The sequence below is a fragment of the Hylobates moloch genome, unplaced genomic scaffold (genome assembly GCF_009828535.3).
Source record: "Hylobates moloch isolate HMO894 unplaced genomic scaffold, HMol_V3 SCAFFOLD_10, whole genome shotgun sequence".
NCBI classification, from domain to species: Eukaryota; Metazoa; Chordata; class Mammalia; order Primates; family Hylobatidae; genus Hylobates; species Hylobates moloch.
The window spans coordinates 65,672,123-65,685,115 of record NW_026652285.1 but is presented as its reverse complement, the minus strand read 5'-3'; the positions used below and the strand labels follow the sequence as shown (position 1 = coordinate 65,685,115).

The window sequence follows — 12,993 nt, the reverse complement described above, 5'->3', positions numbered from 1 at the left end:
CTCCGCTCATAGCCTCTCTGTTCTGGAACATTCTCAGCACTGCAAACCAGAGCAGAGACCCAGAGTCCAGCCAGGGGCCTCTGGCTACCAAACTCCAGCAACAGCTGACAAGACCCAGAGAGGAGGCCCCTGAGGCTCCACCGGGTCAGGTTTGAAAAACCCCTAATAGCATCAGGGCGAACTACAGTGGGTTCCAGGGGAAGCAGCCACAGGAGCCAGGCTGAGTGTCTGTATGGGCCTGCGCCGCCACACCCATCCTGCGAGGTTGAGGCTGGGCCACAGTACCTCTCACAGCTCTGTGGGAGGCCAGGCAGCTTGTCCTGTGAGGCCTGCTCCTGAAATAAACATCCAGAGAAAAGAGAACAGGTCATGAGGGCTCCCGCCTCCCTGTGGGCACAGCCACACGTAGTCAGCTCTCCCTCCCTACCTCCTCGGCCCAGCCTGCTCCCCTGCATTCTCCTGCTCTCTTCTGCAGCCAGGTGGGTACGACCCAGGGGGTGTCACAATGGGAGCAAGCATAGAGGTTTTTATCTTGTTGAAACGCTTGGACCCAAGTGGATTCATAAAAGCTAGGAGCCACTTCCTTTCCAAAAATGTTAACCCACTTTGATCATCCCTCAAAGAGGACACACTGGTGCTATGAAAGCTTTTCACAGTCTCTTGCATCCTGTCCCAGGGAAAGCATCCTCTAAACCTGTATCTATAAAAATCACACCCTCCGTCTTGATGTGGCTTACAGAAAGTGTGAAATCTAGGGAGAGGTGAGAACAGAACCTGGGTGGCTGTCCCAGAGCTGAGCAACCCCAACCTCTAGGACTAAGACCCCAGGTCACTGTGTGGATCCCTGGTGGCTGCAACTGCCCAGTCATGGGACAGGCTGGGGGGAGGGGCACACACCTCTTGGACTGGTTCCACCGTCAGCTGGACAGCTGGGCAAGGGCTGGCGATACCGGGCCCGCCAGGTAGTGGCGGGTTTGCTGATGGCAGAAGTGTGGCGGTCTGGGTGGGCACACTCTGCGCAGAGGCGGACAATGTGGCCAGGGAGCTGGGGAACTGAGGCAGGAGCTCAGGGGCGGCGGGCAGCAGCACTTCCGGCAGAGGTGGGGAGAGGACTGCAGCCGGTGGCACAGGCACGGTGGGGACCTGAGCGGCGATGTCCACAGCATAGGGAGCTGGGTGGCCAAGCAGAATCTGAGGGCATAGGGGACAAGATGCAAGTCAGGGCCGGCTCTGCCTTCACTGAGGAATGGGGAATACCCAGGCCGAGATGGGAACACCCCTCTCCAGACCACACCCTCCCCAAGGGGAGTCCCTGCCTCAGAGCACATTTAGCGGATGGAGTGAGCAGAAACAAAAGGAATGGGCATTCTCACACCCCTTTCTGTGGAAGAGTGTATTTGTGTGGAAAGGCCAGGAACGGGGCTCTGTCTATGAACCTGCCAAGCTTGGTTGAAGGGTCAGAGAACAGGACACACAGCATCAAAGCCAGGCTCCCACCACCCGTTGGGGCCTGCGGTAGCCTGCCCCATCTGGCCCCCTAATCAGAGTGCGCATAGGGCCTCAGAGTGCGCACTGACACCTGCCGCCTCCTGGAGGGCGACTGCGGCTTAGGCTTGGATTTCTCACTGTTCTCGTCTCTCTCTAAAAGCTCCTTGGCAGTAAAAGGTAAGACAAGTGGAGAAGGAGGAACCATGGATTGGAAAGTGCAAGTACCCTCTGTCTTCTGCCCTCATTTTGGAGTTGAGAAGGCTGAAATTTTAGAGGAACTTCTCACCTCTCAGGGCTGGAAGGAACAGCCACATTCACTGGGCCTGCTGGCCCTGAGACCTCTGTTGGCAGCCAGTGGCGGGGTCAGAAATACCAAGCCCCAGCCTAGCAGGTGGCCACTTCCCTCCTGGACAGACACCCCAGCTGCTGCATTCAGGGTACCCCACGGAGTGGCCGGCCCAGCTCATCAACAGACTTCTGGACCCTTCCCCAGCCAAACAGCAGGGACAGCCACTGAGTCTGGCAGTGACCCTCACATGTCACAGGGCACCCCTCTGTAGCCACTAACTGTTCCCAGAAAGGCTCTTCAGGTAGGAAGGCCCAGACAGCAAGGTCCCCCTCCTGCTCCCCGGTGTGGCCCTCGGCTTTCTGAGAAACAGACAACTGCAAACCAGCGGGCTCTGAGCTGCCTCTGAAACCTGCTGGGACCAACAGCACTTACTCAGGTGGGCCACAGGACGGACGCGATTCTTCCCACTCACTGTCTAATCAAACGCCACCCTGCTATCCAATATGTCCCATCCCTTCCTTCTCTATGCACAAAGCTCTCTGGAGATAAGACAGCAAGAAGTGATGGCCAGGAGGAACAGCTCACAGTGGGGCAGCTTACTCCAGACTGGATTCAGCACTAACGGAGCTGGGGGGCACCTGGCGCCAGGGATGCTCCACTCCAGGCCCCTTCACATTAGGGCCACGCCAGCTGCTTTCCTGCAGAGGCTGAGGCTCAAAAGGCAGGGCTGTGCCACAGTTACAGGGCTGACAGGGCTCAGAGCTGGGGTAAGGCCAGGTAGGAGGAGGTCAGGTAAGGAGGCCCAGGTGGGAAAATGCCAGGAAGGATGGGACCCAGGTAAGGAGGCCCAGGTGCGAGAGTGTCCAGGTGGGAAGGCTCCCATACCAGCCCCTCTCCCCTCACTCGAGTTTGAACAGAATAGTCTGCAAGCCCCAAAACGTGAGTGGACTGTGTAGGGGTGTAGATCCCTGTGGGAAGGCCTCCCACCAGCAAGGCACATATTCTGTGTTCCAGAGCGCCCCTTCACAGCCAGCCAGCATGCTGCCACGAGGTATCCACCTGACCTGACACCAGGACATGGCCCTGGGTCCCATCATAACCACCCTTGCAGCCAGCAATGCCATCTGCCCCCAGCCCCCGCCCTGCTATCGGCCTCACTTCCTCGCCCTCCCAAAGATGGGGCTGTCACCCTGCCTTATCCTGACAAGGTGCTCTTCGAAGGGCGGACCTCAGACAGACGCCCTGTGCCCCAACGCAAGCCACACCAAGGCTGCCAGACCAGGCCTGGGTGAGGGCAGGTACAAAGATACCACAAGAGCAGGGGCCACAGAGCTGTGGGAAGGGAGGAACACAGAACCTGTCAGGCACGGACTCCTGCATCTCCTGACCCATTCAGAAAACGGAAGAGATGCAGACGCCTCACGCTGGCGCCAGCCCCCGCCTCCCTGAGCCTCACACACATCTCTTCCTGAGAGGGGCGACCCCGGGCAGGGCTGCCTCCTTGCCTGGCCTCTGTCCTCCTTTGCATCTCTGGGTCCTGAGGGTCCCCAGACACTGGGAGGGTGAGCCCCTGCCCAGCAGGTGATTACCTGGCTCCCTGGTGCAGCAGCTGGAGCAGCTTGTTCAGGAAGGTGGGGCTGGAGGGGCTCAGGGCGCACAGGCAGTGCCGGCTGCGGGGGCAGCACGGGTTGTGGGGGCAGCATGGGTTGCGGGGGCAACACGGGTTGAGGGGGCAGCGTGGGTTGTGGGGGCAGCGTGGGTTGTGGGGGCAGCGTGGGGGCAGCGTGGGTTGTGGGGGCAGCGTGGGTTGTGGGGGCAGCGTGGGTTGTGGGGGCAGTGTGGGTTGCGGAGGCAGTGCCAGCTGTGGAGGGGTGGCCCTCATATTCTGCACCGTGTGATGGGGGGAAGGAGGGACGTCGGTAGGCGCCATCTGTGGGAAGGCCGCTGGGTACACAGGTTGGGCCGGGAGCTGGGCCACGGCAGAATGAATGGACAGGGCAGCCACGCCCGGTGGGGCTACGGCCAGCAGGGGGATGGTGGCTGGTGCATTTGGCACAATGGTCCGGCAGGGCATGGCCAGGGGCGCCCCAGGGGGGTGGGGCAGCTTCACAGCCTGCAGAGGCAAGGCTGGGGACGCAGGGGGGAGTGGGGCAGCGAGGCTCGGCAAGATCACGGCTGGAGAGAAATACTGAGGCGGTGGCACGGGAGGCACGGTTGCAGTCGGCAGGTCTGGGAGGGCTGGAGGGAGGCCGTCGATTCCCGCCAGGGGCGTGATGGGGGGCACAACAGGAATCGGGGGCATCTGAAAGAGACACAGGAGTGCGTCAGTGTGGGCCCCAACCAGGGTCCCTGCCCACAGCACTTGCACGCAAGGACAGCCACAGTCATTGGGGACGAGGGGACACGGGATGAAGAGAGCATGACCCTTTCCCTCCGAGACAGCTTTGTGTAGCTGCTGTTGAAGGGAACACAAAGATAAACCCAACAGATGCAGAAATCTCAACCATGTAAAGCTCTTCAAATAGAAAAGAAAAGTTGGCAGGCTGGGAATGACCTGGTCGATCACCCCTGGTCCAGCGCATGGAGGCCTCCCTGTGTCCACACTCACAACAGCCATGTTGGGGGCTCTGAGGGAGTCAGGGGCAGCTCACATAGTGTGAGCAGCAGGAGCAGTGACCACGGGTCATAGAGGAGTGACTTCAGAGCCCTGGAGCATTTTCATTTGGAATGGCTGGGACTGTCAGAGCCACCAGACTGGCCCTGAGCATCTGAAATCACCTTAGCCTGATCCCTGCAACACGCACAAATTCAAGTTGAAACCTGACTTCTCAGAGGGTTCTCAGAGAAAGCAAATCTTTGAGCCACCTTGGCTGGCTCAGGGGACACCCCTATCCTGTCCAGCCTTGCCACACCAGGAACTCCCGAAACCTCGCCTGTATCTTCTCAGCAATGCATGTGCCTCCTGGGGGTGGCTGCCACCCGGCCACGTGGACTTAGCACTTCCATCTTTGACAGCCGTCTCGTGCATGCTGGTGTGTGTCACCTGGCCTACACCTCCATGCAATCAAGAGGCAGCAAAAATGCACATGGACTCCTGTCTGTCTGAACAAGCAAGATAACGATTTCACTAGACCCTGAAGCTGCCTAATGTCCTATGGTGACATCTGGGCCTGAGCAGGGTGAGAAAAAAGAATCTTCCAAGTGGGGCTCGTGAATCACAGGAACACTCGCTTGCCCCATCTTTAGAGTGAAGCACACTTCCAGTCTTATCACTGATCAGCCTGTCCAGGTCACCGAAGGCCTCAGAAGTACCTAGAATCCTCCATGCCATTTACCTGGGCAATAGTGCCCTGGCCCCGGCTACATTCTGCACCAGTTATATGCAGTCGGGTCCCTCGAGTGATGGACAGTGTACCCAGAGAGAGACGGCAGAAGTCACTTCTGCTGTGTGAGCCGAGCCTTGCTGACTGGGCTTCCCTGCAGTCAGTAATGCCACAGGCTGGCTTTGGAACTTCGAGGAGCCACATGCCGCACGGCCCTGGGGGAGCTCCACAGGAAGAACGCTCCTCTGAGGCAAACCTACCCGCTTTCTGTGCCAACCCAGCAACCACCTCAAGGACTGCTGTCCATGACCTTGGACTAACAAACCTTTTCCTATCTTGGATGAGCCTGGGCACATGGGTAAGCTGAGGGCAGATGGGCACGTTGCTGGGAGGGTGCCAGGTGATGGGGTGCTGGGCTGCCCACCCTTCCTGAAGGACCCCATCTGCCACTCACAGCCCAGGTGTCATGGCCTGGAAGGACCAAGAGCAGCCTGCCAGGTTGGTAGAGAAGGTGAGGCTGGAGGGCAGGAGACAGCAGCCAAGCCAGACACCAAGGGACAAGTGGCCGGTTGTGTGGGTCCCTGGAGTGTTCCTGGTGCATATGACTGTGCACAAAGCCCACGCTGCCCAGCCCGGACTCCCCAGCCCAGCCCCAACTCCCTGGCCAGCCCGACCCCAGGTCACAGGTCACACGCACAGACAACCCCCTCTGTGGGTGTCCTGGTGCACCAGCCAGGGCCTGGCAAAGCGTGCGCCATCACTGACGGCAGCCATCAACCTAGACGTACCTGCGGAGGGACTTGAGCAAGCGGCTGCAGGGGCGCCTGTGGCATCTGGAGGGGCTTCAGCTGAGCAGGGGCCCCCACTTGGGAGGCTGGAGCCAGGTATGGTGGCAGGTGGGGGGGAACCGGCTGGAGGGGGCCCACGGGCTGTGGGGCCAGGACCTGCGGCAGGGGTGTCGGCTGGGCCAGCGGAGGAGGCTAGAGGGAGAGAAGGTAGCTCCCCTTAGACCACCAATCTGCCCAGACAAGTACACCCCCCTGGTTACACATGACAGGATATCAACCCTCACCCTCACATGTACACGCACACGCTCACATTCACACATGCCTGCACACACACTTGGACAGTCACACGTATACACATTCAGACACAAAAACCACCAAACCCCAGCCAGCCTGGAGCCAGGGCATAGCAGATCTTGCAGAGATGTTCTGTGTGAGCAGAGCCTTCTATGTGCAGGGCACTGTGAACACTATGCACGCACGCAAATGCACACACACACACATGCACATGCACATACGAGAGTCACCCCCATCCCTTAGGCACACCAAAGACCTGGGGGAACCACAGAGGATTTGAATGAAGGATCTGCGGGAGGTGCTCACAGACCTGGGCCCAGGGGCCAGCAGAGCTGACTGCCTGCCTGGAGGGACAGTGGCCACAGGAGGTGCCACACTCACCTGCTGGCTGGGGGGCGCTGGCTGGCCTGGGCCCGTGGGCACGGGGGTGCTGGGCGGCGGCAGCACGGGGGCGAAGCTCATGGCCGGATCCGGGAAGTGCTGCTGGAGGGGCGGAGGGCAGGCAGGGGCCGGGACGGAGCCCACCGGCAGGCCAGGCTGCAGAGAGCACCAGGGCCACACTCAGCAGCAGCTCTCAGCCACCAGGCCCCCTCCTGGGCAGGGGCAGGGTAGCCTCATGTCATCCCTGTGCCTGGTCCCCACCAGGGACCCTCTTCCCAGGAACATGACAGCAGAAGCAGTGAGGGGGCCCTGGGCATCATTCACAACAGTGAAGGGCCAGGAACAGCACAGCCCCCAGCCCAGGGGTGGCCAGGCACGTCAGCCCCACAGAACATTACACAACCACAAAAAAGGCCAGCACAGAGGCTTTGCAGAATCGTGGAGAAAGGCTCCCAAGGACATTAAACTGGGGAAGCTCACGCTCCATACGACTGTGACTATGTAAGATGAAAACTTATACATAACTCACAGACGATATGGAGAGAAATGGGCTCTGGAACAGCATGCGAGCACTCCAGCAGTGGAGCGAACACAGACCACAAAAGAATGGGAAATCTAAGCTCTCAGAATGGGTATTTGCTGCCATTGAGGAATTGCTGCGAATTTGTTAATTTGTTGGTGTAATAACGGAATTGGGCTTTGTTCTCTAAGAGTCATTGTGCAGAGCCAGAGGCTGAATCATTTACAGGGGAAGTGTCTTGCTGTCTGGGATTTATTTCAAAACGAGAATGTGAGGAGCAGACAGGGCTACAGAGGATCATGGCTCTTCCATCCTGCCACGAACATTCTCTCCCGTGGGGTTCTCTGGATCACGTGAGTGACGGCATGCCCAAAACTGCCCTCCTCACTTGTCTTTCGCAGTGGGTGCTTTATGAAAGGCAGCATGGTGTGAGTGGTTGGACCAAGTGTATCTGGGATTGAGCTGGGCTTCTGGATTCACCTGAAGCCAGGGAGTGGAGGATGGGCCTGACTGGGCCGGACCATCCGTCTACCAGCTCTGGGCACTGTGCACAGCCCAGGAGCTCGGGCAGGGCCTGGCAGCCTAGGAGCAAGTGGCCTCATGCTCCTGACAGCCTCCAGGTCAGCCTGGCAACCCCACGCCAGCTGCTCCTCCTTAGCTGTTTATCCTCCTTCACTGGGTGCTGCAGACACATCACCATGGCAACCACCCAGGAAAGGCACGGAGGGGTAGGGAGAGCCCTCAGCACACCTGGGGACTCCTTCCAGGCCTCATCCTTTTTGAGTAAGTTGTCTCTGTGTCACTAGGTAGGAAGACTGAGACTCAGGCCCCTAGTCCAAGGTGACTGTACCTGTGATGTCCCTGCTCAGGTGTGCTGGTTTCCACGCTGATGCCAGGCCACAGGAGAGGGACTTGGCCCAGTGGGAGCCCAGGCCAGGAGTGCCTCATGTGGCATCAAATGGCATGGGAAGCCCTAACCTAGGCTGAGGAGGGATGAGAGCCAGGCAGAACATTCCAGTCCAGCCCCAGTTCAGCCAATCCTCAAAGCCAAGAACCACCACTCTGGAGCAGCAAGTAGCCTTTTCTTTTTTTTTTTTAAATTTGTTGTAGAGACAGGGTCTTGCTTTTTTGCCCAGGCTGGCCTGGAACTCTTCGGCTCAAGTGATCTTCCTGCCTTCGGCTCCCAAAATGCTGGGATTACAGGCATGAGCCACCACGTTCAGCCTCGCCTTTCCTTAAATGAGGTCTTTCTGCTGTTTAAAATTGTATTTCACTTCATTTTGTGAAATGAAGAAAACTGCAAATGCAAATTGCAAATGAATCCTGGGGCTGCAGTCAGCAAAGGCAGACTGGGCAAACAGCTTCAACTGCTTTTCCAAAGGGCCTTTCTGGACCCTTCCGACTGAGCAGGCCTGGGAAGGCTGGTCCCGCATGCAAGGGTGCAGCAGGGCAGCCAGCAGGAAAGAGGAGGCCAGAACAGCCCATGTGCCCACGCTCAGCCGACATCAAGAAGACGGGCCACAGCGCTGAGTGTGCGAGTGACAACCAGCACAGCCAAAGCGCCAGGCAGGAGCTGCTCACTAGGGAAGGAGGAGCTTGGCCCAGAGTACACAGTGGCTGCACCTGTGATGTCCCTGCTTGGGCTTCCCAGCTCACACAGGAGGTGAGACAGCCCACCCCATAAACCACCCTCTGAGGCTGGGTGCAGTGGCTCACACATGTAATCATAGCACTTTGGGAGGCCGAGGAGGATCACCTGAGGTCCGGAGTTTGAGACCAGGCTGGCCAACATGGTGAAACCTCGTCTCTACTAAAAATACAAAAATTAGCTGGGCGTGGTGGCGTGTGCCTGTAATCCCAGCTACTCAGGAGGCTGAGGCAGAGGAATCACTTGAACCCAGGAGGCAGAGGTTACAGTGAGCTGAGACTGCGCCACTGCACTCCAGCCTGGACAACAGAGCAAGACTCCATCTCAAATAAATAAATAAATAAACTACGCTCTGAGGGTACCAATCTACTGCCTGGGGCTCATGGGCAACCCCTCTGTGGCTGGGCACTTGGGACTGCAAGGAGCAATTGTTTTGCTTTCTAAAGTGTTTTTTAAAAATCAAAATAAAAAAATAAATGCCGAATGTGACCCCACTCATCTTAGTCTTTCCCGTGGGAATCAACCCACACGCGTCGTCACAGCCCGAGGCTCCATCACTCCTTCGCCACACATGCTCCCTGAAACTGTTCCCCTCATTCCCGCCCTATTTTCATAGCTCTGACTTTAACCGCTACACAATATCTGGGAGAGAAGTGCCAGGAGCCCCTCAGGAGGCTGGGCAGCGAGATCAAATCTCAGGTTTCCTTCTTACAAATGATGCTTTTCTGTGATCTATGGAATAGCCTGGGATAATGTCCCAGGCCCAGGGCACTGTCAGTGGGTATCACGATTGTGGCTGTGGGTTGTCACCATTATCACTGTGCCCGCTCCCCAGAGGGAACCACTCAGCTCTATCATAGCCTCCCAAACTCTGGGTGTCCTGGGGTCTGTTTTCCAATAGGGTGTCTTTCCTATCTAGTAGGTCTTTACGGGAACGTCAGGGCTACTCAGCCAGTAGTTCCGCAGCTGGCAGCAAGGATGGGGCTTTCCTCTGGGCCTGGCTTTTGAATGTCTCCCCAGGGGAAGTGTGGCTGGACACTGACCACAGGCCACTTTTAATGCTGACCACAGTGCAGTGCAGCCTGGACAGCCCATCACAGAATTTAGAGCCCTCAGGGCCCTCAGACCAGGTAGTGGGGATGGGGAAGGGGGTGGGAGTGGCGCTCTGACTCACTGCAGCCGTGGGCTGCTGGTAGGCCCCCAGTGAGGGCAGGCTCTGTGGCAGGACGGGCCCCTCGCTCACAGGGGGGCTGCACACACACTGGGCCGGGGGCGGCGCTGCGTCGGCAAGGGAGCCAAGCACCACGCTCTGCTGGCTGCTCTGCGAGTCCGAGTACACGGTAGAGCCCTGGCCGCTGTCGAAGGTGCTGTCCGCTGGGGAGGACAAAAGCAAGACTTAGAGTGGACATCTCCAAATGTCACATGAACAAACAATGGCTCATCTGCATATTTTCTTCTGCAAAATAAAGGCTTGTTTCTCCAGATCACATAAATAACCCGCGCATATTGTTTAAACAATTGGCTGCTACAGAACCATACTGGGGATGCTGTCACGGTGCCCCACTCCAACACTGCCCATGTCTGGCCAGCATGATGTCAGGGCAGGTACATCGTGCCAATCCTCCCGCAAGGCAGGTACTCACAACCAGCTCGCCATGGCCTGGGCAGCAAGCACACATCCCAGCTCTTAAAGGCACAAGGGATTTGGGAGGCCAAAGGAATGTCTGAGGTAAGAAAAAACTGATGTCTTCACTGTAGAGATAAATATCACCTGTGTTTTATAAGCAGGGAGGGTGTCTCAGGACTCTGACCACCTTCACACACCATGGCAAAGGGCCCAAACTGCAGGGATTGAGGTCACGGGACCAGGTCTAACTTGGTTGGAAAATGGGGTCAAGGTGCCCCCAACACCGACACAGAGGCCTTGAGAGGGAAATGCACCCACTATTCCCCTGTGCAGTGGATGCGGTGGCAGGGGTGGCACCAAGTGCCCATGGCCTGAGCTCCCCCAGAGGCCTCACATGGCTCAGGCTGGCCTGGTCCCCATCAAACCCAAACAGACCTGCCTGCTCATGGGGGCACAGACATGACCCCAGAGCCCACGGGCTTCTCATACTACAGTGTGCCTGGGAACATCTTCAGCCTGTGGGGTCATGCCAGCAGAGGGGAAAACAAAAACCTGTCTGAAATGGTACTTTGGGCTTACTGCTTCCAGATGCCAAAAGCTACAGAAACTTTAGAATTTACCACTTACAAACGCCACGCTATTTTGGCAAGGGGCTGCATTTCAGAATACTGTGTCCGTTTATAATTTAAACAAAGGGGAAATCCTGTTGGCTTGACGTTAAAATAACTTTTCCCAGGAATGGATAGAATCTATTGTAACCTAGGAAGACATAAGAAATGCTGAGGTTTAATTGTGCAAAACCAATCAGACAGGCAGCTCTGATTTTTAATGAGCCGAGTGGTCACTAAAGTGGTCATTTCCACTTAGAGAAAAGAGGGGAGAGGAGGACGGGGAGGAAGGGGAGAACGTGCATAGACCTGACAAGTTTCAAGTAAAGCAATTCTAACCATATGTGTAGCATTTTATTTATTTATTTATTTATTTATTTATTTATTTATTTATTTATTTGAGACAAGGTCTCACTGTCATCTGGACTGGAGTGCAGTGGTGTGATCACGGCTCACTACAGCCTTGACCTCCCAGGCTCAAACAATTCTCCTGCTTTAGCCTCCTGAGTAGCTAGAACTACAGGCATATTCCACCACACCTGGCTAATTTTTCTATCTTTTGTAGAGATGGGGTTTTGCCATGTTGCCCAGACTGGTCTCCAAACCCTGGGCTCAAGTGACCCAACCACCTTTGACTCCCAAAAGGAGCCACCATGCCCAGCCCACATTTTACATATTTAAAGTGAATATGTGCCGGGCATGGTGGCTCATGTCTGTAATCCCAGCATTTTGGGAGGCCGAGGCAGGCAGATCACGAGGTCAGGGGTTTGAGACCAGCCTGGCCAACATAGCGAAACCCCGCCTCTACTAAAAATACAAAAAAAATCAGCTGGGCATGGTGGCACACACCTGTATTCCCAGCTACTCGGGAGGCTGAGGCAGGAGAATCGCTTGAACCCAGGACATAGTGGTTGCAGTGAGCCAAGATACTGCCACTGCACTCCAGCCTGGGCGACAGAGCGAGACTCCGTCTCAAAAAAAAAGAAAAAAAAAAAGTGAATGAGTTCATTAATTACACAATTAAACATTTTAGAAGACATTTTTGAAACTATTGGCAAATGTGCTACTACAGTCATCAGCTGCTTAAATGGAGTCACCAAGGAAGACCCTGCTTGGTCAGGACACTTGGTGGGCAGTTTAAGAAAACACAACAAGGGAAAACTGTAAAAACTGACATACTGTTGCATCTTCCAATACAATAATGTGTGTCTGTTTGCCAATCTTGTTACACAGACCGGGTTCTTCTTGGATTATGGGGTTCCTGCTCTTACCCAGCACATCCCAGAGCAAGGTGCAGAAGGCTATGTGGGGTGCTATCCATTATGAAACAGAAGGGGATAAGGGTGTACATGTGTGCACACATGTGGATGTCAGTGTGCATGTGCATATTTATGCATGAGTGCAGACGTGTGCATGTGAATGTGTTCACATTTGTGAGGTGTTCACATGTGTACATACGTGTCCATTTGCATGCAGGGTGGGTATGCATGTATACACACACGTGGGGCATGAATGTCTGTGTGCAGGTGTTCACGTGTGGTATCCACATGTATGTGCATGTGTAGATGTGCCTACGTATTTGTGTGTGTGTTCCATGTGTGCCTATGGGTGTTCTATGTGTGTGGTAGGCTACATGTTTTATTATTGTTTTGTATTATTATTTTTGTATTAAAATACAAAATTTTGTATTAAAAATACAAAAATTAGCTGGGCATGATGGCACACGCCTGTAGTCCCAGCTACTCAGGAGGCTGAAGCAGAAGAATCACTTGAAACCGGGAGGCAGAGGTTGCAGGGAGCCAATATCGCACCAGTGCACTCCAGCCTGGAGACAGAGCGAGACTCTGTCTTAAAAAAAAAAAAAAATTGGTAGCATCTGTTGCCTCTAGGGAGGACAATGAAGTGATTTGCTACCTCCTGGCCTTTTTGAATTTTACACCATGTGGCCATATTACCTAGTTTAAAGAAACCGCAATGAACAAGTAAAAGTGTTTTTGAGGGGCCGGTTGCGGTGGCTCACACCTGTA

The 12,993-nt window shown here is 55.7% G+C and overlaps 1 protein-coding gene across 1 annotated transcript in view; it reads right to left on the bottom strand.

Annotated features, from left to right (window-relative positions):
• The window catches only part of WNK2 (WNK lysine deficient protein kinase 2), a 133,213-nt gene that overhangs the window by 55,815 nt on the left and 64,405 nt on the right, over nucleotides 1-12,993 (bottom strand). The window contains 7 exon segments of the mRNA XM_058445448.1: nucleotides 286-335; nucleotides 898-1,191; nucleotides 3,367-3,582; nucleotides 3,585-4,079; nucleotides 5,889-6,080; nucleotides 6,564-6,719; nucleotides 9,906-10,105. Of these exon segments, the coding sequence (XP_058301431.1) occupies nucleotides 286-335; nucleotides 898-1,191; nucleotides 3,367-3,582; nucleotides 3,585-4,079; nucleotides 5,889-6,080; nucleotides 6,564-6,719; nucleotides 9,906-10,105 (1,603 nt within the window).